At 41.9% G+C, this 24,414-nt stretch overlaps 1 protein-coding gene across 4 annotated transcripts in view; it reads left to right on the top strand.

Annotated features, from left to right (window-relative positions):
- Positions 1 to 24,414, top strand: part of AMPH (amphiphysin) — a 211,229-nt gene that overhangs the window by 173,597 nt on the left and 13,218 nt on the right. For 2 of the 4 annotated variants that reach the window (XM_087861200.1, XM_045793491.2), the window contains 3 exons: positions 1,147 to 1,179; positions 6,593 to 6,649; positions 11,014 to 11,139. In XM_087861200.1, coding sequence (XP_087717326.1) covers positions 1,147 to 1,179; positions 6,593 to 6,649; positions 11,014 to 11,139 — 216 coding nt within the window. The remainder of the gene's footprint in view (positions 1 to 1,146; positions 1,180 to 6,592; positions 6,650 to 11,013; positions 11,140 to 24,414) is intronic. The other 2 variants (XM_045793492.2, XM_045793493.2) reach the window with 2 other exon arrangements.

Below are 24,414 nucleotides of genomic sequence, written 5' to 3'. Positions count from 1 at the left end.
ACATCGGGGATATATTAGAATTCTCTGGTATACCAGATGGCCAAGCAAGTGGATTTGCTCCTATTAACCACTGGCCTATCAGAGATACAGGAGGCATAGATAATGGCTGGGAACATTCAGATATAGTTGAAGGCAAGAGAGGACCAGAAGTGGACTTAGCAGCAGCTGTATGTGGGGAACAAGCCATTGCTAACTCCTGGGAACAAAGCCGAGAGATAGCTAGACCGTTGGTTCTGGGAACCTCCCACAATGCTAGCACCGAGAGTTCTGCTAGTCCCCAAGACAATGACATCAGCAACTCAGACTTATCTGAAGATGAAATTGCTAACCAGAGATATGGATTGTTGTACCAGGAAATAGAGCCTGATAAAGAAGAGGTACTTACCCCAGTATGTAGTATAGACTAGCCAGAGACTTCTCTAGGTTCTGTTTTTCCTCATGTTTCCTACCTACTTCATTATCCATCCATCACTGTCTTCTCAGGCCTGCCTCATCTCCTTGAAATCTGTGCAAACCAAACACAAATAGGTTGACAAAAAACCAAACAAACAAAAAACAAGACAAAGCAAAAACATTACAAAAGCAGGATCTTTGTGTTGGGAACTAATGAGTCTATTTTACCATCCTGTTTATTATGTTTATTCTACTTTCATTTTTACTGTTCAAACACTAAGAATATGTAGAACAGACTAATTTACTCTTCCTAAAGTGATTCCGCAGTAAGAACACGTGCACTCTTTCTACCCAGGCAGCCCCAAAACTATAGACTCTCCTAACAGCTGTTCATTCAAATGATGTATTAGAGAAATACTGAAAATGCTTCTAGCTTCAATCAGTGGCCTAAAAAAGGAGCTATTTAACCCTCGTGGTTTTTCTCTGGAATCATCTCATTATTGAGAAAGTGGGCTTTGGTTAGCACGGAGCCACACGCCAGTAAAAATCATCATTTGTAAAATAATCTTTGTCAGCCTATTTAAAATAATACAGTATGGCCTTTCGCATTTCCTAAACACTTTCACGCACAGCAACCTTTTGTATTATTTTAAAACGTGTGGTGGTCTTCACTTTCCAACTTGTCTGATGGACATTTACTGATCCCACAAAAGTGGCAAAACATAACGGACTCTGATTTCCCTTTCTGTTTAGGCTTCCGGTGGTACATTTAATGGATTCACCCAGGTAAGAGATCAATTCACTGGCACATTCTATCTGCTGAGAATGATGCAAATTGTTAAAATACAGATCTCGGTGTCATTGGAATAGCATAATGTTGAAGCTTGTCAGTGCAAAATTTGACCCTATGACTTTCAAGTTCGGTAATGGAAGCAGTAATAGTGGCAACGTTGTAGGGTGTTGTGAAGAGTCAGTGAGACCTGCACACAGAGCACTTTGCCCAGTAGTCCGGCACCTCCTGAGTGCTTCCGGGCTGTATCAACAATTCATATGGTTAGCACTGCCATGGAATTCTGCGGATTGCTCTACTAGAAATGAGAAGTTCTCCTGATCTGAGAGATGCACTCGATTCAGCTGTTGGAAGAGAGGAGATAGGATTGTTTTGAACCAATGGGGTGGGTCTTTGGAAAATAGAAATGGTTTCTAGGAACCTCCTTATACAGATTCATGTAAGAGCCCTACTACACACAACCTTACCTCTTCAGTCGTTCTTTAGGAAGGAGCTATTTGAGGATCGGAAACCGTAGATTGGCTCTGATCGGTAAGGCAGAATTTCCCTTGGGTGTCTGTTTAAGAGGAGCCACAAGATGGACTGTCCCATCCCTCTGTACGACCCAACAGATAGACAGTTGTAACCCATGTAAGGGCAGGCCACGAGGCTCTCAAGCTCATGGAGTAAGTTCTGAAAACCTCTTCAAGGGAGACTTCAAACAGAGGCTTGTCTGTGATGACTGCTTTGTCTCAGAATATTAGAGGTGAACAATTTCTGATTTTAACATTTAGAATTTCTCTATTTAAAAGTTTGACCACTTTCCCCCATGTTCCCTGTAAAATGATAGTCCGCCCATACCCGCAACCAAAAACTCTTTTGAAAGGTCACGTTGTAAGAATTGTTATTCATTTCTCATTTTTTAATTATCAGTTATAAATGCCCAGCATGTAAAGAGTAACAAAATTGTATCAGAGGGTTTTACATAAAAAGTTCAGACCGTCATACACCTCCTCCATTTCCTGTTTCTTGGAGGTCAGTTTGCCAGATTGTCTGATCTCAGCCACGTGTGTGTGTGCATGACTTGCTTATAACGCTATTTCTTGGTCTCTAAAGCATGATCTATCGACTCATCTCTCTGAAAGGTGCAGGCTTTATGTGCCTTCAGACCCCCACTCCCCCCCACCCCGGCTCACCCTCCCTCCTTCCTGCCCTTACTCTTCTATAGTCCCAGGTAGCTGTCCAGCCAATCTGTGGTAATAGGGTAATGATAGCAATGCTGTCGGTGCCCCCGCCAGGAAGTTTACCTTTAGTTTTATGCCAACTTCCTGTTCTCGTTTGAGGAAATAATCACAGGGGCTTATTTGTTTGCTTGTTGGTTCATTTGCTCAGTGTTTTAGGGACTTATCACTGATTCAGTCCTATACTCTGTACTTAGTTATATAAATCTCCCCTCGTTTTGTTGGAAAACATTCAGCATTCGGTCAGTTTCATCTTCCTGAAGAATTTGCTTGTCTCTCCTTCTGGGCTGCTCTGTCTGAACTGGCTTCTCTCTGGCGACCCCTGCTGCCACAGCTGTTCCCACAGGTTCTCCTGTATGTCCGTCCTAGGTGTTGCCTTCTGTCAGTCCACTCTTTTCTGGACACAAATCTTCCTCATTTGTGGTTTAATTCCACATATTAAAACACATCCATAAATTAAAGCACATCCTCTGGTAGCTTCCTAAGAAAAGTATGCATGAGAAGTACGTAATTGTGACCTTGTACATCTGAAAATGTCTTTATCTGTATAAATAACGATCTGTTAGATTGGATATAACATTAGAATATAAATTTTTCCCTTAGAATTTTGAAACCATTGTTCCATCCATTTCTACTTCCTAATATTGCCCATGAGAAACTTGATTCTTTTAAAAAAAATTAATCTTGATTTAATAAAATTAAGATTATCATGAAACCTCCATGCTAATTTTTAGAATAAACAATTTTCCAACAGAAATATTCCACAAACAATAACTTTACCTCATGTTTGATTTTTATAGCAGGATCATAGACTCTTTTTTTTCCAAAAACAGATTTTGAATTAGTATTGGAGGGTTTTGTCAGTTTTTCCAAAGGCCTTTCTTAATCTTGAATATAATTATTTAAATAGTATTCTCATTCCAAGTATCTGTTATATGTCATTATCCTTGTTCTTTTTTTCATTTATTACCTGGTCTTTAATTGGGCACAACCATTAATTATCACGGGCTTTGTGTCATACTACGCTGGTTCTCCAACATCACTTTGGTCCACTATAGAAATTCTGTATCTTACGTCAAAATTTTAATTTCAGCTTGCTGGCAATTTGTATAGAGACTGAAGTATTAAAAAATTATTGGGAAATGGTAGGTATTAGTCTTTTTAAAAGTTATTTTAATTCCAATATAGTCAACATAGAGTCTCATGTTAGTTTCAGGAGAAGGGATAAAGAAGAGATGGTGTATGTACAGTGGAATATTACTCATCCATAAAAAGGAATGAAAGCTTGCCATTTGCTACAACGTGGTTGGAGCTCCAGAGTATATCCCTAAGTGAAATAAATCAGTCAGAGAAAGACAAATACCATAAGATTTCACTCATATATGGAATTTAAGAAATAAAACAAATGAGCAAAACAATGAAAAAAGAGAGAGAGAGAGACAAACCAGGAAACAGACTCTTAACTATAGAGAACAAACCAATGGTTACCAGAGGGGAGAAGGGGTGGGGGGATGGGGGAAATAGGTGATGAGGGTTAAGGAGCACACTTGTTGTGATGAGCACTGGGTGACGTATAGAGGTGTTGAATCACTATATTGTTTTGATTCTTGATATTTTTAAGAAACCTTTTCTTTCTCTCTCTTTCTGTCTCTGCCCCCTGCTGTACCACTTTCTCTTTCTGGAAGTTTGTAGAATCTCTTTTTTACCTCATGTTTCTGAAATTTTACAGTGATATACTGTGGTCTGAGTCTGTTTCATGCATTGTATTAAGGCTCTTTTAATCTAAAAATCTATGTCTTTTAGTGGGGGATTTTTTTTTTTTTAATCTCACTAATGGTTTCCTTCTGTTTTCCTAAGTCTTCTAGTTATTTTCTTTGCTTTTTCCTTTTCTTGGTCATCTTTCTCTGCTTTCCAGCTCTTTAGAAACAGATTTTTCACCACTATTTTTTTTTTTTTGAGGATGGAGACATCAATTTTATTTTTTTAATTTCCAAGAGTTCTTTTTGTTTACTGAATATTTGTTTTTTAATAGCATCCTCTTCTTATGTCATGAATACAACACTTCCATTATATCTCTGGAAGTATTAATAATCATGACCATTTTCGAAGGTCCTACCTAGAAAGTCTTTGTTTCTTCCACTTCCTTTTTTTTTTTTTTTTTTTTTTTTTTTTAACTATTCAGCTTTTCCCTTTATTATTTGAGACTATTCCTAAATGGTGATCTTGGCTGTCTACTCATATTTAAGAGTGGGATACTAAAAAGCTGTTGGGAAACTTGTACAGGTCTAGATAGAGTTCATGGACTATAGGTATTGTTCTGGAATTCTCTGATTGATTTTTCCTGTTGAGAAGCTCTTGATATGAAATTCTGTGGCATTTTTCTTGGGCTGGTTAAATTTCCACCTCTTCTGGTCTCCTGTCTGGTGGGTATAATGGAAGGTAGATGGTAAACATGTTGGAACTTAGAGGGGAGGGACCCTGGGCTCTCAGTATTTATTATGTAAATGCTCACTTAAGCCTGCTACTTTCCTAATATGCCTCTGTGTTCCCCAGTCCAGAGGCCTTCTGTTTCAGCCTCTGTGGAAATAATGTCAAGTCTTGTGCTGCAGTGAAGGGATATCACTTGGTTTTCGGATACATGAAAGGATCTTGAGGTCCAGTTGCTTTTTCACAGACTTCCAGCCAATTCCCTGTCTTCAGCACCACTCAACTTCCATTTCCCTTGGTCCCTGTGTTTCTAATTATTGATCCTTTGGGAGTTCTGAGTAATAAACTGGGTTGTGTTTTTGGCATTTCTTACATCGCTTTAGGATACAGATTTTTTTTTTTTTTTTGTATCCACCAAGTTACTTCTTCATTCGTCTGCTTTTCAGTTTCAAAATGTTTTTGCTCTTATCTTTCTTTTCATTCTTTTTATGCTCATGGATATAAGCTTTTTAAATTTGCTTTGTGAAATTCCCTTTATTGTCTAGTTTAGATTCTGGAGGCAATAGAGGTAATTGCCACAATACAACATCTTTAACCAACTGTCACTGTCTCATCTTTTCTGTTGGGGAGCCCTGATATCATATTCTGTGGGTACTTTTTTTTTTCTTTCTTGTCTTCAACTGGTCACTTTAACCAGGAAAGACTCTTCTGGTCTTCTCTCTAGTGGTTATAAGCCTGGCTACCAGCGTAACGAGAGATGGATATTGTCTTCGAGATCACTGTTCCCTTAGATTTATTCCAGCTTGATTTTTTTCTAGGTCAGTGAATACATGGTATAACATTTAAGTTATGGCTCATTATTTTTTTGTATTTTTTATTTTTTAAAAGATTTTATGTATTTATTTGACAGAGACAGCAAGAGCAGGAACACAAGCAAGGGGAGTGCGAGAGGGAGAAGCAGGCTTCCTGCAGAGCAGGGAGCCCGATGCGGGGCTCGATCCCAGGACCCTGGGATCATGACCTGAGCCGAAGGCAGACGCTTAATGGCTGAGCCACCCAGGCACCCCAAGTTATGGCTCATTATAAACCCATAGAAGTCACACCTAGGTGATAGAGTGAGATTGAGCTTCTAACATTTAAGAAGTGTGAATTTGTAGCTTAGAGCCATTAAATTCTAATTCAGTGTTGATGTCCAGAAGAGAAGCTACAGATCAAAAATGACCGAGGTCACTACCCTTTTTTTTTTAAATGACTCTTACTGTACTATGTGTGGTATCACACTAGCTCACAGTTATGTTTAGAACATCTGTTAAAATTATTTTTGCATTGTCTGTTTTCTGATTGAAAATAAAAGGAGACTTTTATTTTATTTTATTTTATTTATTTATTTTTTTAAGATTTTATTTATTTATTTGACAGAGAGAGAGAGACAGCCAGCGAGAGAGGGAACACAAGCAGGGGGAGTGGGAGAGGAAGAAGCAGGCTCATAGCGGAGGAGCCTGATGTGGGGCTCGATCCCGTAACGCTGGGATCACGCCCTGAGCCGAAGGCAGATGCTTAACCGCTAGGCCACCCAGGCGCCCCTAAAAGGAGACTTTTAAAAACTTTATATTAAAGCTTTAAAAACTGTGTATTCTTGATATAATTGATAGAACTGAATTGAAATGGTATCTCTGTCGGGTTTTTTTTTTTTTTTTTTTTTTTAGCAAATTTAGCTGGAACTATCATAATTTTTCATCTTCTGTTTTCCCCCAATTTTCAGCCCCAGGACACTTCATTATTCACAATGCAGACAGACCAGAGCATGATCTGTAACTTGGTAAGTTGACTTTGGTGTGTGTTTGGGGGACCATTGTTAGTTACTGCTGAACATTCTAGGGTCGATCATTCTAGATTATTGAGAGCTCGAATATCCAGAATGTGGTTTTTGCAGACCTTTCTTTTCTAGAAAAGAGGAAGGAAAGCTTCCGAAAACTCTCACTGAGACTTTAGTTTTAGTTGCTTCTTTTTATAAAGGCACAGTGATCCCAGCAAAAAAAAACAAAAGTCTCCTAGTTCTGGGCTTCAGTGGAGCGCTGTAAATCCATCAACAGCAGGGATGTTTCTGCCTGAGTGTAATTCACTCCACAGGATTGGAAATGAAATCGCCTCAAGAATCCATGCTTCAGGATAGATCCTTGCTTCTCGAGCCTGAAGCTACCTCGTTTTCCATCTCCTCCCTCCCGTTGTTGTGAGTTGTAGAAAGAAGTCACACGTCCTGTTGCTGCCAAAGGACGTGAGGACAAAGCTTAGCTAGGGAGTGAGTAGGAGCTGACAGAATTACTCTTGGCGTTAGAGGAGATTCCAACAAAGTTGTTATTGCAGTTATCACAGGAAACCTTTTCCGCAGCAGGAAAGTTGAAGGAAGAGGCCTTGAGTGACGTCTCTTGGGAGCTTGGAGGCCATGGGCTACACGGACGGGGCGTTCATGAGTGTTATCTGTAGCTCGCTGGCTTTTCCCGTGGGAATGGGATATAATTATCCCAGCCCCTGGCTTTCACAGTGGAAGCTTAGAATTGGATGTAAGTAGAATAAATGTTTCTTTTTAGATGATTTCGTGTCTAAGTAAGGAATTCTGTTCTGGGAAATTTGTCTTAAAGGTTACTCTGATAATTTCTCAAAGGCCAGTGTGTCTGTAATCCTTGTGCGTTGATTGTCATACTTTTGCTTTTTGGGGAACCAGGTGAGAGGTGGAGTCTGTATGGGTGCAAGTAAAGATCGAAATGTTTGAAGTACAAATTATGTTGATGTTGATAATGGAGCCCGAGAGACTTACGTGTCCTGTTCATTGGTGATTTTCAGCCTGGGGGTTGAAGTAAGGATTATACCAACATGGTATAACCAACAGGGAGGATGAGATATTAATTATCAGTTGTGAATGGGTCAAGAGAAAAATGGAGAAACGTTAGTATAAAAAGAAAGGCAGTGGATCATAATTTAAACTCTCACCTGTTACTTTGATGTGAAAATCCAGGCATAGAATCCAGTGGTTTTTAAGTTTCCTAAGACATCTTCCTACTGCCCACAGTTTCTTGTGGGAGCTTACATGGCCTGTTCTTCCCTTCTTTGGGTATGTGTTCTCTGAAGCAGACATTTTACACCTTCTTTCCATTGGGGAACTCAGCTTTGTCATGCCCAGCATTGCAGATGCTGCCGACATTGGCTAAGCCATGTGAGGAACTAGGAAATCAGAGCAAAACCCTGTCTCCCACTGAGTTGTGATTCTGTAGTATCTTTCCAGGAGCAGGACAGTGTCCCAAAGTTTGGTTCACTGGCTGAGCAAGGTGAAGGCTGACGTTGGTAGTCCACTGCACGTCTCCTCAGTCTGCATTTTAAGGCCCCACGGGACATCCCTTGAGGATAAGTTTAGACTCTGCAAACCTTGCTCAGGGCTCAGTTACCTCGATGGCCCTTTGCCGTTCTCACTAAACTAGCTCTCCTGAGTTTGGAGAAGCAGGACTCTAAGGCAAGTGCCATCCTGGAATGTGACTAGACTCTTCCCCTCACTCCCAGCCTATGTCCTTCATCTGCAGCGACCTGCTTTCCGTCTTATGACAGAGGATACTGGAGAATGTGCAGTGAGGCTCCGCCTCCCATTTTGTTCGAAAGGAAGAATTCCATTTCTGTGTCTCAGAGTGAGACCGTTGTGACATCCTGCTGCCACCAGTAAATCTCAAGTATGATTCTCCTTCGAATGTGTGATGGTCGCCACCCCAGCAAACAATAGGAGATGATCACCAGCACCCCCAAATGGGGATGGCATGCCATCAACCCATTTACAAGGTCTGTTCAGAGAGGCATCTCACAGAAAAAATGTGGTAAAAGCAGGGCATAATTCTTTCGGGGCTGTTTGAGATTTTCCCCTGAGATGTGGTTCACAGTTTACCTTTGCTTTTCTTCTATCTTGACAAAATATTTACAATTTTACATTATCTTAGAAGGAATAGAAGGGCGACTTCTATTTCTAAGTTGGAGTACTGGATTTTATGTACAATCATGCTATCGTGTTTCATCCTTACTCATCATTGAGTGAGTTGTATTTGTCCCCCTAGAATTTGAGTTGTTAAATTGCGTAGCTGTATGGTAATATCTAGTGTGATATGATAACACAGGGGAAACGTGGTGACTTGCGGCGACATAACCAATCCTACGTTCCCTTCATGCTCTGCTTCTGTTGCATTGTCTGATTTCGGCAAGCAAATGCGATTCAGCTCCTATTTAAAATCACTTGCTTATTCTCGCCTTACATAAAACTTCAAAATTTCTCTGGACTTCCAAGAAACCCAGGATCTGATACGAATATCTTTTCATTTTCAGTTATCTTTGTATTTTTTTATGTCCACCAATATATTTATTTGACTCCTATTTTGAAACTTCTCTTGGCTCCTTATCTGCCTCTAGGCTTTCTCATACACTCAGCCCGCAGGGGGACAGCCCTCTGCATATGGATTTCTTGGTGCTTTGTCAAAATACCCTTGCTGTGTAGGTCATTCGATACCATCCTGTCATAGCAAGTCACCTTGACTTCCAAATTGTAAGGTCATATCCTGAGAGCTTACGGTATCTCTCTGCTGCTCTGAAACCGTGTTCCATTATGAAGATAATTGTTTTTGAACAATAAAAGTGAAATCTTTTCCCATAAAAACTCCTGAACGTATATTAGAGCGAATTTTATCTCATTCTTTCTTAAAAATTGTGTCAGATCACCCCTTAATGGTTATAAAAGCCCATAAAAATATCAAATTTCTGCACACTTATCTACCAAAGCAGCCTTTCTTTTTTTATTATGCCCTTTAAAGGGAAGGACGGTATGGGATCAAGGCATGCGTCACAATGGAGGGTTTGGTGGGGGCACAAGAGAAACATTTTGTGTATTTATCCAACACTAAGCTATTCGTTACTCATTTCCTGTAATCTGACCTGAACTTCCCCATCCCTTCTCTATGGAACTTGCCCTGCGCACCACCCTCCGGGGGCAGGTCTGAGAGAGGGAAAGCCCGGGGAGGCTCCTCTTGCTTCTGGTGAGAGAGAGTCTGACAGAAGTGAACCGATTTCTCCAATCCCAGTATTTACTGGAGACTTCTTCCTCCTCTAGGAAAACACTTGTCAACTTTCTTACAGTTTGAATGTCCTGATGGGAAAGAACCTTATGTGCCTTCTAATGGCCATCCATTTAGTGATATAATGCTGCTAAATAAACATGCTTACGTTAGTCAAAATTGAGAAAGAGGAAACATTTTCAGTAGCTGTGGTGACTGCATTGGCTGTGGCGGTTTTACTGGCCTGTTGCGACTTGATAGTGCTAATTTTAAAACTAACAGTTATGAAGCTAAGAGAGTCCAGAGGCTTGATTCAGCATATAATTGGAGGATGTCTATGAGTAAAGGTCACAGTGGGATGGAAAGATGTCACTCTTGTCCACACAATTAGAAGCGTCTAATTGGTACCAGAGAGAATACCACCCTATGGTTCTGCATGTAATTAGCTTAGTATAGGAAAAGAAATGGATTGCTCAGAATTTGTTGGGGGTGGGGGAGAAATGGAACAAGAAACCGACCAGCAAAGTTATCTGCGACTTGGTGGCTACTTGTCAGGTAGCTGGGTCTGCCTCCCAGCCGGGGCACTGGCAACAGTGGCTTCGTAATGACCTACTCATGCAGACGAATGCATTTTGAGCTGAATATTGGGATGACCCCTCAATTTTGGGTGCAGTGCATATCGACAGAACCGGGAGGCCCCAGAACCACGTGCCTCCGAGCTTCCCACCTCCCCTCAACTGGCAAAGGTGGGGAGCTCCTAGGATCTCTTCTCTCTCTGCCAAATAGCAGACAGTGCCACTTTTGGATCTCTTGTAGATGTCAACAAGTTGCATGTAAGTACGAGTAACCAAAATGGTAAGTCTTTGTCTAACTCCAAGAGAAATGACAGTGCTTGGTGATGCTAAAGAGAAGCTTACTAAGAGTCCATTTCTAGACTTTTCAGTGAAGGGCTCATGATGCCAAATGTGGGGTTTTTTTTCCAGCACAGATTTAATGAAGATAGTTGCCTATAGGATGACGAAGAAAGTCTCAATTGCCCAGTATTCTGTGATGTTCTCTGTTCACGTGTCGAATCTTTTTCCTCTAACGCTCAAAACAATCAAAGGCTGAATCTGAGCAGGCTCCGCCCACAGAGCCGAAAGCAGAGGAGCCCCCTGTCGCTGCCGCACCTGCTGTTGGGCTGGACTCTGGACTGGACGCCCAGGCTGAGGAGCCAGTGGAGGGGGCAGTGGTGAGCGCCGCCCCCCTCCCACCCTCCACCTGCCTCCCCTGCCACAGCCCTGCGCATCTCATGATCTCATTTCTCCCTTCTCATCCATGCTTCCCTTGGGCCAAATCACCTCCTGTCTGCCATGGCTCCCCAGGTTCAAATGGCCTTTGTGCCTTTGACAGTGACACTTCATTCTCTTTTATGTTTATAAGTGGATGATATCCAGAGACCTGATCTTACGAACTAGAGAGAAATGTCATGTAGCCACAGGCTTGGTTCTCAAAAGAGGATGCCTCTGTTCTTTTCTGAGATGCTCGCATTCCTGGTAGCTAGGTAGTAGAACTCACAAATAACTAGTCTTGTTAGTGCCGTGTGCTACCTGTGATGGCGAGAGATGTGCCTGCCGTGAAGGGCCAGCCTGCGGTGATCTGCAGAAGGATCATAACGTTGTTGGTTGTGTCTCCATATTGATTTCTTACAAGATGAGTTTCGTAGGTTGCTTAAGTCCTGACAAGGGATTGAAATCCCATATTTAAAATCCTTGAATCAATAACGGTTCCTCTGTGTTGTACAACCATTTCCTCAAAATCATGTCTGATGTGGGCTCTTGAGGATGTAGAGCGTGGGGACCCTTTGTCTGCTTGGGAACCCGCTCTTACCCTACTCCATACGGCCATATACCACACCACATACACACTGGGATGAGCTCTATGTGCAGCACGTTGAATTGGATAGTGTAACATTCATGAAAGTGTAGGATAATACTAAGAAATCTTTAATTCACAATACTCAAGGAGAGGGGCACCTGGGTGGCTCAGTCTGTTGGGCATCCGACTCTTGATCTCAGCTTACGTCTTGATCTCAGGGTCATGAGTTCAAGGCCCACACTGGGCTCCACGCTGGGCATGGAGCCTACTTAAAAAAAAAAACTCATGGAGAGTGAAAAATAGTTTGTTGACGAAATATAGTGAAAATGTCTCCCAAGAACCTCAATCAGGTTACCATTTCCTCTAGCCTTTATAGAATCTGTACAAAAACGCAAACCAGTCTGCCTCTCCCCCAAAATAACATTGACTAGATTAGGCAACTAGAGAAATTGAAGTTACATTTCTTGCTATTATTTGTTGTTGTTATTTTACCGGGAAGAGGATAGGTCATCTGTCAAATCTATAGTTTATTAATAGAGTAGAAAAATAAATAATAGGGCAAGATAGGATGGGAAATACAGATTAAGAATAACTCAAGCAAAATGATCATGTTTTCCATTTAAAGATACAGAATTGGACCAAGTCCTGTAGGGAAAATAAGAAATGTGTTCTACTAGGTTAAGTCCTCTTTGGAAGTGCTGCTTGCACGGACTGTAGGTTGCGGGTGCCCAGGCTCCAGGCTCCAACATCTGCTCTTTCTCCCAGACTCTGGCGATCTCCATACCTCAGTGCAAAGGGGGCCCTTTCATTGGGTGTGAGATTGTGATCTGTCCTCCCAACTTAGCTTTAAGATCATCTAATAACAAAGGAAGGGAAAGATACAGTTGATTTTGTTTTACCCCTGTTATAATTAAAAAAGAGATGTGATTTTTCAAAGGATATGGATAATACCAGGGAGTTAGAAAGATATTGACGAGTTTCAGATGTTGATTTAGAAATTGCTTCGGTTCCAAAACGTTCTTACCAGTTTCTATTTTGAATAGTAGCACAGACTTCGTGCTCACCAGTGCTTTTAAACCACATCGGTTCCGTGGCCCAGACTACTCAGTGTAAGGCTGAATGCCAAAACACCCATGGTTTTGAGCAAAGCTGTTTGATGTCGTGCAGTAGCTGGGAGGTGTGAAATAGACGAGTTCACTTGTTAAATATGGGCTGGAACGTTGATTGTCCGTGATCACCTCTCCGAGTGCCCTGGCCTCGTACGTCGTGCATCTACCCTTATTTTAACAGACATATAGAAGTAGGTTTTTGTTTCTTCAGACTCCAAATTCATTGGTTTTCCAGTGAATATAAATAGCTACCCATCATTAAATAGCTGCTATATCATACTTACTATAAAGATTTGTGATCTTTTTAACCAAGGGTGATTTTTAAAATATTTAACAAAGTGTACGGTACAGAGGCACCTGGGTGGCTCATGATCTGGGGGTCCTGGGTCAGAGCCCCGCGTTGGGCTCCCTGCTCAGTCGGGAGTCTGATTCTCGCTCTCCTTGTGCCCCTCCCCCTGCTTGTGCTCTCTCTCTCTTTCTCTCTGACAAATAAATAAAGTCTTCAAAACAAAAACAAAAACAAAACATAGCGTACAGTGCAGCCATCAACCGTCTAAAACCAGCTTCCCTAATGCTGGGTAAGGAGATATTTGACTGCAGTCTTCATTCTGAAAATACTTGTCTCCTAAAGGTTATAAATGAACTTTAGAGAATCAAGCAGTTGGATTCCTTGTGAAATGTGAGGCAATTTGGAGAGTCTTGTGAAGGATTCAGGCACCTGCTGAGACCCAGGGGTTATATAAGAACAGCGGGTATAGCCCACCTGTGAGCCAACCCCTCTGAGGAGAAAAAGCTTGAGTAGTTCACTTCTCCATCCTCCCCGCTGAGCAGGGAGTCCCATGCGGGGCTCGATCCCAGGATCCTGGAATCATGACCTGAGCTGAAGTCAGACACTTAACAGACTGAGCCACCCAGGTGCCCCCGTCTGTGTGTTTTAACTTGACATGTCGGATCAAGTCAATTCTCCCCCACGTTCTCCCTTGTACTTAAGAAAATGCCATCATATAGAAAGTATTTTTGTTCTCTAATGTAGATTTACAGCTTCTTTCTTCTGGTCATGATAATCTAAAATAATATTAGGGTTATTTTTTCTAAAGAAAGGTCTCCTCCTTTGCTAGATGTGTGATATTTAGTTATAAAGACAGAAAGAATCCACATTGTGTCCCGAGCATTAATTAATAGGTTGGCTATGGCTGTCATCAGTCAGGATTGGGCTGACGTGACCTTTTGAGGTCATCCCTTTTGCTGCCAAAATGTCACCACACAGTTATTATTTGAAGTCTTGACAATGCAGTTCATATGAGGTGAAGTTTGGTGGTTTTGTTAAAAGAAAAAAAAAAAAGCAGATGTAATTTCAAAAGCGGAATTTTAACAAAGAGACCTGGGGCTTTCAAGCAAAGTAACTATGACATTTTTGTTTATTTTAGTTTTTCCTGCAATACTGAATTGCACCTGTGTATCTATAGAATGCATTTTAAAAGCCAACCCTTTTTTCTTGTCCAGATGTTTCCATGTTATATAAGTAATGAAAATCATCTTTAGGAAAATAAATGATTCCTATTTGTCTCAGATATATATCAGGTAATTAGGTTAAGAATCAGATAAAGATTTTTACCTACATTCGTCCCATTTTCTTGTAGAGAGTAGCATTCTAATTTTTTCTAAATTTCTGTCAGCTCCTGTATTTTGCTCTAATCACGTGAACTGGACCAATAATTTTTTTTTTTTTGCTTATTATTTTTAAAGAAACATGCTGCAATTCAGTTTAGGGTTATCATCATTTCTAAAACATAAATGGGAAAAAGATCAAGATCAAGCTGTTTTTAGAATTGGTGGAGAATCCTGGAAGATGAAACACTGGCCTATTATTTTGGGGACTGCTTTTGTTTTCGCTGCGTTTTATTTTTGGAAAATGTCACCAGACTTAAGTTGACTTGTCAAAACCAATTTGAACCACCAAATATATATGTATATAGGCCAGACCACAGTCTCTGGACTTGATCTTGCTAGGAAGATTTCTGTGGGCTTGAATAGAAGGCATGTGCTCATTTCTTCCTTCATTCAGTTGACAAGTATAATTTGAGTCCTCTCTAGATGTCAGGCTTTGTTCTGATCTAGTGGAGACAGTGATGCAGACGGTAGACACGGCTCCTGCCGTCCTCGTTCACACGGGCTGGTGGTGGGGGAGGCCAAGACCACACGGCTGTCGGAATTTCCTCGGGGATGGTCACGTGCATGGGAAAGAGCCTTTGAGTTTTCTCCTCGTGCGGAGTAAACATGAGAGCTGGGGCTCCCACTGTGCCTCCAGGTATGAGCTCCCAGTAGGTCAGAGGAAGACAGAAGACCACAGGAAGCCAGAGGAGCTTGGTTTCTTGTCTGCCCTTTGTGATCGTAGAATTATGGCCAAACTCAAAGTGCTCCCTCTGAAGCATGCTGTACATTAAATTAAATCTATATGTGCCCTGGTGATCGATGTACCTTTTTACCTTCCTCAGGAAAAACAAATCCACTTCTTGAACAGGCCCAGGTGAGGGTTGTGCATACTTTTGGTGTGTTCTAAGTGTTATACTTAATCCATTTAAAGTGAACAATTTGACTTTAGTATATTCATAATACTGTACAACTGTTGTCCTCTGTCTAGTTCCAAAACCTCGTCATCACCCCAAACCTCCTACCCGTTAAGCAGTTGCTCCCTCCCCTCCCCCAGCCCCTGGTAACTGCCAATGTGCTTTCTGGCTCTGTGGATTTATCTACTGGATAGTTCCTATAAATACAATCATACCATGAGTGACGTTTTGTGTCTGTCTTGGTGTAAGCTTTTTGTCACATAGGAAGTCTTGCGTTTTGGCTTGACATTTCTTAGCAGGGCTTTGGTTGTAATTAACTAGGGTAAAGAAGTCCCCTATTCTCTCTTCTTAGTGTATGTTGGCTCAATTCACAAGCCCACGTGGAAACCATTCCTGGCCATCAGCACAGTTGGACGGCCAGGGTAAGACCAGACTCATTCAAATGTTAAAAAGACAGCCTTGCTTAGACAATAATGCCCACCTCCCCTCCCCCTGCGAACGTCAATCCCTGTCCGTCCCCACAGGACAGAGTAAGATGTGACAGAGCCTTAGAGTCGTCTTCTACTGTCTCGGCCCTCTCACTCCATGGGTGATGACAGCGCTGAGACCTACCTAGTCCGTGGATAATGTGGAGCCAAACATCCAGACCGGTGTGTGTTCCCGTTCTGCATCTGCTTCTTGCCCTCTCTTGTTTAGTCCTATCCTCCCCGCTCCCCCCACCCCGGGCAGAAGGGCCCCTCACACGGACCACTCCTCACGAGTGGACACGATTTGGAACCATATGTACGATCAAGAAAAAATGCTTGCTTTGAGATCAGAGAACTTTTCTCTGACAAATTGCCTTCTGTTCTCCTAAGTCTCAAGTGGCTCAGATGCTTTCTTTGAGACTTCCTTTGTGTGGCCTGAAGGGAAAGGTGGTCTGATGGAACACCAGGAGAGGAAGGTTAAAGTAAACGGGGGCCATATTGTCATCATAGATAGCACTGAGGGCTGATGTTTGACATGCATTCTCTCACAGCAGTCCTGGGAAATAGGCTTTATTTCAGTATCGTTGCCCCATTTTACAGGTTAAGGAAACTGAGACACAGAGAGTTTAAGTGGCTTAATCAAGATCACACACCCAGAAAACGGTAACATGAAATTAAAATCCTGGCACCTTAATCCATAGACAGACACCTCTTGACTACACCAGATGCTATGTTTTTAAAAAGAGCAGGCATTCTGGAAGTACATTTGTAGACCAGTTTCACATAACCATCTAACTAAAGCCATCAGGGTCACAGCTAGGCTGAAATCTGTCCATGCTGATGTCAGCTCATCCTACAACCAATGCTTAGAATCAGTGGAAGGCTCTGGTTTATGGCAGAAGGGACAAAATGGAAGCAGAAATGCTTCTGCAGCCTCAGCCCTGAGCTTCTCAGAAGGAACGCGTGTTCTAATCCCCATACTTTGGATGTAAAGCAAGTATCAAAGAGGTTGTAATTCAAAGACCCCTGAATTGAGAGTCTGGCACATTGGTTCCATAGTTAACCAGTGAGGTGGCCCTGGGAAAATCTTTTCACCCTTCTCTGCTAGTTTTCTCTCCTCTAAGAGTACTGTACCTGTTAAAGTCTATGTTCTCTTCCTGCATTCAAAAATCTACAACTTACTACATTAAAAAATTAAGGATTTCCAAGTCCCTTGTGATATTTGCTAGGCAATTGGCCTGACAGATCATCTTGGAGTAGGTTTCACTTACCAATGCCATGAGCTAGTCAAAGTCTACTAAGACAGAGGGTTGGCAGTTGGGTTTCCCAAGGGCCACTGTCAGCTGTCTACCCTTCCTCAAGATTCAGGCTCCAGTCCGTCATCTGGGTGGGTTCCAGGCTGCCCAGGAAGGTGCGTGTGGTTTTTGGCAGGGCTGGGGGTGGGATTTTTACCAACAGACCATGATGACGTTTAGGTGATCTGCAGATCACCATTTTTGGTCTAGCCTTTGCGTGGGACCTTCTGCCGCCCCAAGCCTGGGTCCACTCACAAGAAGGCAGTCTGAGTAGTGGCAACCAGTGCTTCACGGATTCTTCAAAGATAACACGGCCAGCGGCAAGGTCAGCTGTTCGTTGTGCTGTAAAGGCTTTCTCCTTAATGAGGCTGTCCTTCGTGGCTGGCTGCTTTGGAGACTAGATCTTGCTCATGGCTCCATCTCTGAGAGTGCACAACGCACTGTGTTCACCTTTGCTTCGAAAGAGAAATCCACCTTTCCTATCCGCTTCTCTCATAGACTTTGCAAACAAAGCTCTAATTAAAACTTCAGTGTTCTACTATGTATCATTATTGGATATTTGGCCATGACCTGAAAGGCCAGATGCACCAAAAATTCATTAACTTTGGAGATCTGAAATTTTGCAGAAAAGTATGGCGCTAATTCAGACAGGTGTTGCCATGGCAACAGTGCTGCCAGCGGCTGAGCTGCGCTGGGACTGATGATGGCACTGCAGGCAATAGTCAGGGAGTAGATTGAAAAAAGATGATTGAGATGAAGGTCAAGGGGAAGAAAACCACTAACTTCCTTTATTAGAAAGAGACGCCCATGGATATATCAAATGAAGTTTGTAATACCAGGTGCCCCCTTGGAAAGGAGCACCATCGGAGGCCTGGTGTTCCAGGCGAGTGCTCACCTCTGCTGTCCTGCTGAAGGAACATGAGGACCTGAGCTGTTCTAAGTAGAGGTTGTGTGAAGAGGAGTACTGGCCACCAGCCCTCAGCTCGGTACATCAGTCTCTGAGGCTGTAATGATGCTAGCTGCCTCTTAGGCTTTTCTTTAAAATGCATCTGGAGGGACATCCTGTATTGCCATAGAAATGCCTGGATTGTCAGACAAGTCAAGGGCACAGGTTGGATCCAGATTAAGGGATGGGCAAGAAAAGAAGGGTGGCCTGTGACCAGGATTCCCTCTGTGATATTTACCTCCCTTTGTGACTTCCCAGAGGGACGCAGAGGTCACTCCAGCTCTCATGCTGATGAGTGCAAGGATCAGAACTGAAACTTGGGTCCCCGGTTGTCTCTGCAGGGGTCCTCCATTCTATCCTGTTTCCTCCTCTGTAAAATGGTTGGATGGCTCTGTGGTCCTTGCAGCCTTGGGAGCCTACTCATCTCTAACCTGTGAACACAACTATGAACGTCCAAGTGCCAAATTTCTTACTCCACAGTGCAGTGGATAAAGCCAGGGGATGGTTGGTCTTCTACTTTCCCATTCCATACACATCTTACTAAATAATGAATCTGTGGGCCGATGGGCAAAACTAATGTTAAGGGAAATTCTCTCCGACCAACCATTTCTTGTTATCTTTCTATCATGTAATTAGCTTTTAATTAAGAGGGATTTTATGACATGTTTGCTTAGGTACCCAGTAGTACGTGTAAATGAAGATTTTATTTATAAACTACGAATCTCATTGAATGTATTCTAGTTTATGAAATTCCACTCACGTTCTTTATCAAGCACCACCTGCTTGGGACTGTCCGTAGGAAGCAGTGGGTCCGTGGGGACGCTCCACGTCTCAGTATCGCTACGGAACTCTGATTGGAGAGGTGCGTTGTCTTCTTGATACAGGATGGTATGATAAAACACAGAATTTAGAGTTAGACAAACTGCGTCCGTCCTGGTTTACTGACACGCTGAGTTACTTGATCTCTAAGTGTTGGCTGACTTGTGTAGAAAATGGGAATGATATCTAATAAGGATGTTGGGCACATAATGTGCAGTAAAGGGGACACACCCGGGATAAGGCCTAGAGAGCCCTCGAGTCACAGGAAAGGTCAGTTCCCCCCACAGGCTGCAGAATGTGCATACGTTGAAACTGTCAAGCAGAAGCCTGCCTCTGCACCAGAATGATGACTCCAGGCTTGGGGTAAATGGGTAAACCTAGAGTTCAGTGATCTTTCAGCCAAGTGCCTCTTCCAAGAGCCAGAGCGCAGAAGATGGTCACTCTCTGACTCCAGTATAAAATGTCCTTTAACCAAATTAACAACATACAGTGCCTTTCTTAGATCCTGTACTTATTTGTGTCACTTACCCCAGGAGTATTTTAATGAAAATGAAATGCATCCCAGGAGCCTGTAACAGAAAATTCAATGAGAAGCCTGAAAACATTAAAAAATAAATCACAAAAAATTATATCAGATTCACTATTACTAGGGTTTTTTTTTTTTTTATCTGAATGCTCCTTAAATATACAAAGAAAGTTAAAGCTTCAGTGGTACTGTGTTCTAGAAATATTAGCCAAGCCCAGGAGGATTTTGCACAAACCAAGACTGGAACAGATCCTTAAAGCACAATCACTGAGCCTGGCATGGATAAGTATGTGACCGTTTCATCATCCAGTCCAGGTAGAAGTTGATTGGCATCCTGCCCCCGTGAGTGTGGGGGCATCGGTCCAAAGTGCCCAGGTCATCTTGGGCCTGCTGCTTCTCTCTTAGCAGTTCACCCTTTGACGTGTACATGGGGGCATTCAAGACACATGCTTGTGTGTAGACGCTTGATGAATCCCTCCCCAGCTCCTGTTCTGAAAAAGACATCTAAAATGCCTAGACGGAGAGAAACAGGAACAAAGAAAAGGTTCTCTGCCTATTGATCAAGCCTGAAGGGATCTCACCTCATTTTAAATCATGAAACAAACACATTTTTAAAATGGCATAGAGTCTATAGAAAGAGCAAAGAAGGAAAGAATTGCATTGTAGCTAGAGTTCACATTTTCTTTAGAGAACCAAAAAAATACCAGATTTTTTTTTTTTTCCTGCCGGTAGAATTTCAAGATGGCCTTCATCATGGGAAACGATAAAGTGAAAGAGGGGTGATAAGGTGACCACATTGAGATAAAAAGAGAGATGCTTCTGAGGCGGATGAAAAGGGAGCTCCATGACGTAAGAAACAACTTTAAGGGGAGGAGATGTAATACTAGAATTAAAACTTACGGACTAAGTGGCAAGACCAGACGCCACCGTGTAGAGAATTGATGTGATAGGAGGTAAACTGAAGGAGCTCTTCCAACACAAAGAGGAAAATCATAAGAAAAGATGGTAGATGTGAGGGCCAAAGACTGAGGAAAGGACGCACGGATAATCAGTTTCCCAAAAAGGAGTAGCCGCCCCACCAGTCAGCCCCATGGAAGCAAAATTTTTCTAGTCGAAGGAATTCCTGCCCTCAGATCATAAGAAATCACCTACAAAAGGCAAAATTAATGGGGGATTAACATCTGAACGCATTCTTTTAAAATTTTAAATTCAGAGTTTACAAGAAAGTTCTGCAAGCATTTCGATTGGGGGAGAGAATGTGCTAGCAGAGAACGATCAGGCAGACCTCAGACTCGCCCTCTCCCCTAAAGCTCAGCTGTTGCAACACCTGGCAGACTCTGAACACACACACACACACACACACACACACACACACACACACACACACAAAATCACATCGTAGCTGCTTTACCCCAAGACAGTGTAGCTGGTTACATGTGGAAATAACAGAGATATTCTCGAATATAGAAGGGCTATAGAATCACCAGAGAATTCCTGAAAAACATTTTATGGAGGTAAATTGTGATAGACTGAAAGATGACTCAAAGTCAACATGGACGGAAAGAATAAGGCAAATGCAACATGTCAATTGAAGATCCCAAGTAGTAGGTATTTGGACATTCACTGTATGACTCTTGTTATTTTCTCTATATTGACTGTTATCATAATAAAGTGCTGGGGAAAAGATTCAAAAACAGTCCTTAATAGAAACATCATAAATGAATAAAAGGATTAGTGTTTACTATTTAAATGATTTAAATGTACAGTCCAACCAATTGCTATTAATATGGTTACAAACCAAAACCTCCCATCAGAGGATTATTATAACATTTAAAAACTAGACAAACTAGTGTTCAATGACCAAAATGTTAAATGATTTGTCAAATAGAAAAAGAACAATAAATGGCAAATTATATAGGCCCTTGATATAATTTTCCTAAGAAACATGATCCCTGTGTTGTAAAAACACAAGAAAGCCCTGGTAGGCACAGAAAAATGATTGGAAATATGTTAAAATGTTATTTCTTTTATTATCTTTAAACCCAGGGTCTCCATTATTTTCTTCACTGGAGAAATGCCCATTTTCAGTTAAAATAAGCTAGCCGATAGATACATATGGAATTTTATACCAGGGTTGTTCTCACCCAGACGAGTTACTGGCAGGCGGCTTCTCAGGCATTGCTCAGAACTCACATTGCCACGGAAACAAACACTGAGTAAGTAAAATAAATCCATAAGTTACACAAAGCCCAAAGATCACCAGCTCTCGTGCAGCCAATCACTCGTCTGGAGTCTGGGTCCCCATTGACCTGCCTTCATGGTGCCGGCTCCTGGAGGGCTTGGCTCTTCTGTCACCCTGCTGTGTCTCCCTACTTTGCAGGACACACAAGCCATTGTTGCGTTGCATTCATTTCATTCCACTTCCAGAAACTTTGCTAACAGGTGTTTGGGAGGATGCGGACACGAATGCCATGACCACATCACTTTCCATCAAGGAGGTTGTTGAGGCAGAAGTTGAAGAAAGCAGTAAGATTTGTGTGGTGCAGTAAAGCAAGAGCTGTTCACCTTCCCAAAGACGTCCCGTGCTGGTCCCTGTGGTTTGTGTGATGCACGTGCAAATTGCCAACCGGTGTCTGTGCCTCATGGGCTTTGTGGATACAGTAAATGTGCCGGAGGGCAGGGAGAACTTTCTTTCATGTCTCTTTGCATTATATGCCCCCTCCTCCATAAATATATTTGGCCAACAGACAGTACAGTCTGGGCAGAGGATAAAATAATGGTGTTTCCTTTAACATTTGGAGGGACATGAAAAATTGAACCACACTGAACGTCGAAGGCTTGAAAATACTTTCAGTGGTTTCATTCCTCTGGTCTCCCCGGATGACACTTAAAAAAACAAAAAAACAAATAGCAGTCATGCATCATTGTGGTTTTTCCTAGCAGGTGTAACATCTCCGGTAGCACAGAGTCCAGAAAATGTTTTCCGTTTCTCAATCTATAAATGGCTAACAAATTGGGCTCCGTAAAAATAATAACAAAAAGAGGGATAACTGTCACTGAAACCCATATCGATCTGTCTTTGATTTTATCTGGAGCTAACACCTAACCCAAGCAGATGCGAGTCCTATTTTCTGTTGTATTTTTATGCTGTTCTGTGTTTGCAGTTGGTTGCACTGGAAATATTTCGGTAAGAGCAGAAAACGTGCAACAGATTTCAGGCTTATGCCTTCATGGCGGGAGGACCCCTGATTTTCAGAGCAATTCTGGAGGCAGAAAGATAGGAGGGAATATAGGTAGCAGACAGTCTTTCTCTGTTTCTGCAATAGTCTTAAGGTCTGTAAAATCAAAGTGTTGTATTTGGCTAGAGAAATAGGAATTCATTGCTAATGGACTCAGAGAAGAAGGGAGGGATGTTAATTTCTTCCCTTTTCCAAGTAGGTCATTCAAAATGCTTGGCTTTTCCACTCTGTAGTCAAAGTGCCAGTTTCCTCGGCACCTGGCCTTTACTAGCGTTGTTATTTTCAATCTTTTGGTGATTTTTATTGGCCATCATCCTTCCATCCCTTTTTGTGTAAGTGACAGAGGTCAGGTAGGTGGCTGACAGGTGGAAGCTGGGATATTTGCGGTTTTTGAGGTCAGCAGACATCCGAGTGTGGACAGACAGAGCCCTTTGCCTCCCCCTGCTGGTGGCCAGCGTTGCAGCAGCCACACTGTCTTGTCTAAATCACATCCAGCCAATGGCGCTTGTTTAAATTATTGAGCAGAGGCAAGGTGATGACATATTGCAAGGTACATCTTGCAGGAGTAAAATCGGATACAATCAAATTGATAGCTATTTAGAGCACTAGAGATCAATCAGGGACTCATCATTAACATTCTATTTGTATGGAGAGAGTTAAATTATTTTTGGCAACACCATTAATACTTCACAGAAATATATTCTCTTCGGGACATATATCAGTTGAGTTGAGAATAAAATCCAATCACTCGTGGTATGTGTTTGTCACATATACGTATGGGAGGATTAATGCATAATCACTTGGAGGAGAAGCCTATTAGACAACATAGGGGTTGCTTTCTGATCTGTAACTATGTGTATGTGTGTAATGTGTGTGTTTGGTGTTTGCCCATTCCATCTGCATGATGTATACTCCCATCTGGTTTGAAGCCGTTGAAACCAGGAGGATGTTCACTCCATAGGTGTGATTTTTCAATCAGATGGAAAGCATGAATAACTCAGAACAATTTGCTTTCTACATTTGAGCCTGAAAGTCCATTTGTATGCACATCGTCTTTACGTATAGTTTCTGATGCGGAAGAACTTTGCGAGGTAGTCCTTCGGATCCTGGGGAAAGCCTGTTGATTTCTTCAACAATAAAGCTATGAGCATTTGTTCACTGCTCTTCTTGGAATGAAGATGCCCTGCTAATTTATGTTCTCATTATTACTCTCTTGACAACATCAACAGTACATCCATACAAAGACCAGTGTTTATGTAACACAAGAGATGCGATTCTCTTAAATTTTTAAGCAAACTTTCTCATTCACCAAAATATGAATCCCCACTTCAGTAGTTGTTAGCACTTAAATTCACGTTAAATGAATAGATGACAGTTCATATAAATGACTGCTTTTTTGAACCCAGTACCTTAAAGACAGAGAGGAAAAAAAGAAAAAGAGAAATGGTACGTCATGGCTTGTGACTACATTTTGGATCATTGCATACTTTGCATGAGCCAAATTTTTGTGAGAGGCAAGTAAATTTCTAAGAATGTGCATAATCCTTGGCCGTATAACAAATAGTATAGCTGTTAGCACGGGTTTTCATCCCCAAAGTAAAATATTATGTTGTAGAAAAATGGATTCTGTGGCAGGTCATTTTTCTTTCATTTATTACCTGTAAATTTGAGTCAGAAGAAA

The sequence above is a fragment of the Ursus americanus genome, chromosome 3 (genome assembly GCF_024610735.1).
Source record: "Ursus americanus isolate L20-20 chromosome 3, mUrsAme1.1.p, whole genome shotgun sequence".
Taxonomy (NCBI): domain Eukaryota; kingdom Metazoa; phylum Chordata; class Mammalia; order Carnivora; family Ursidae; genus Ursus; species Ursus americanus.
The sequence above is the reverse complement of the archived record's forward strand: the minus strand, read 5'-3'. Positions and strand labels throughout refer to the sequence as shown.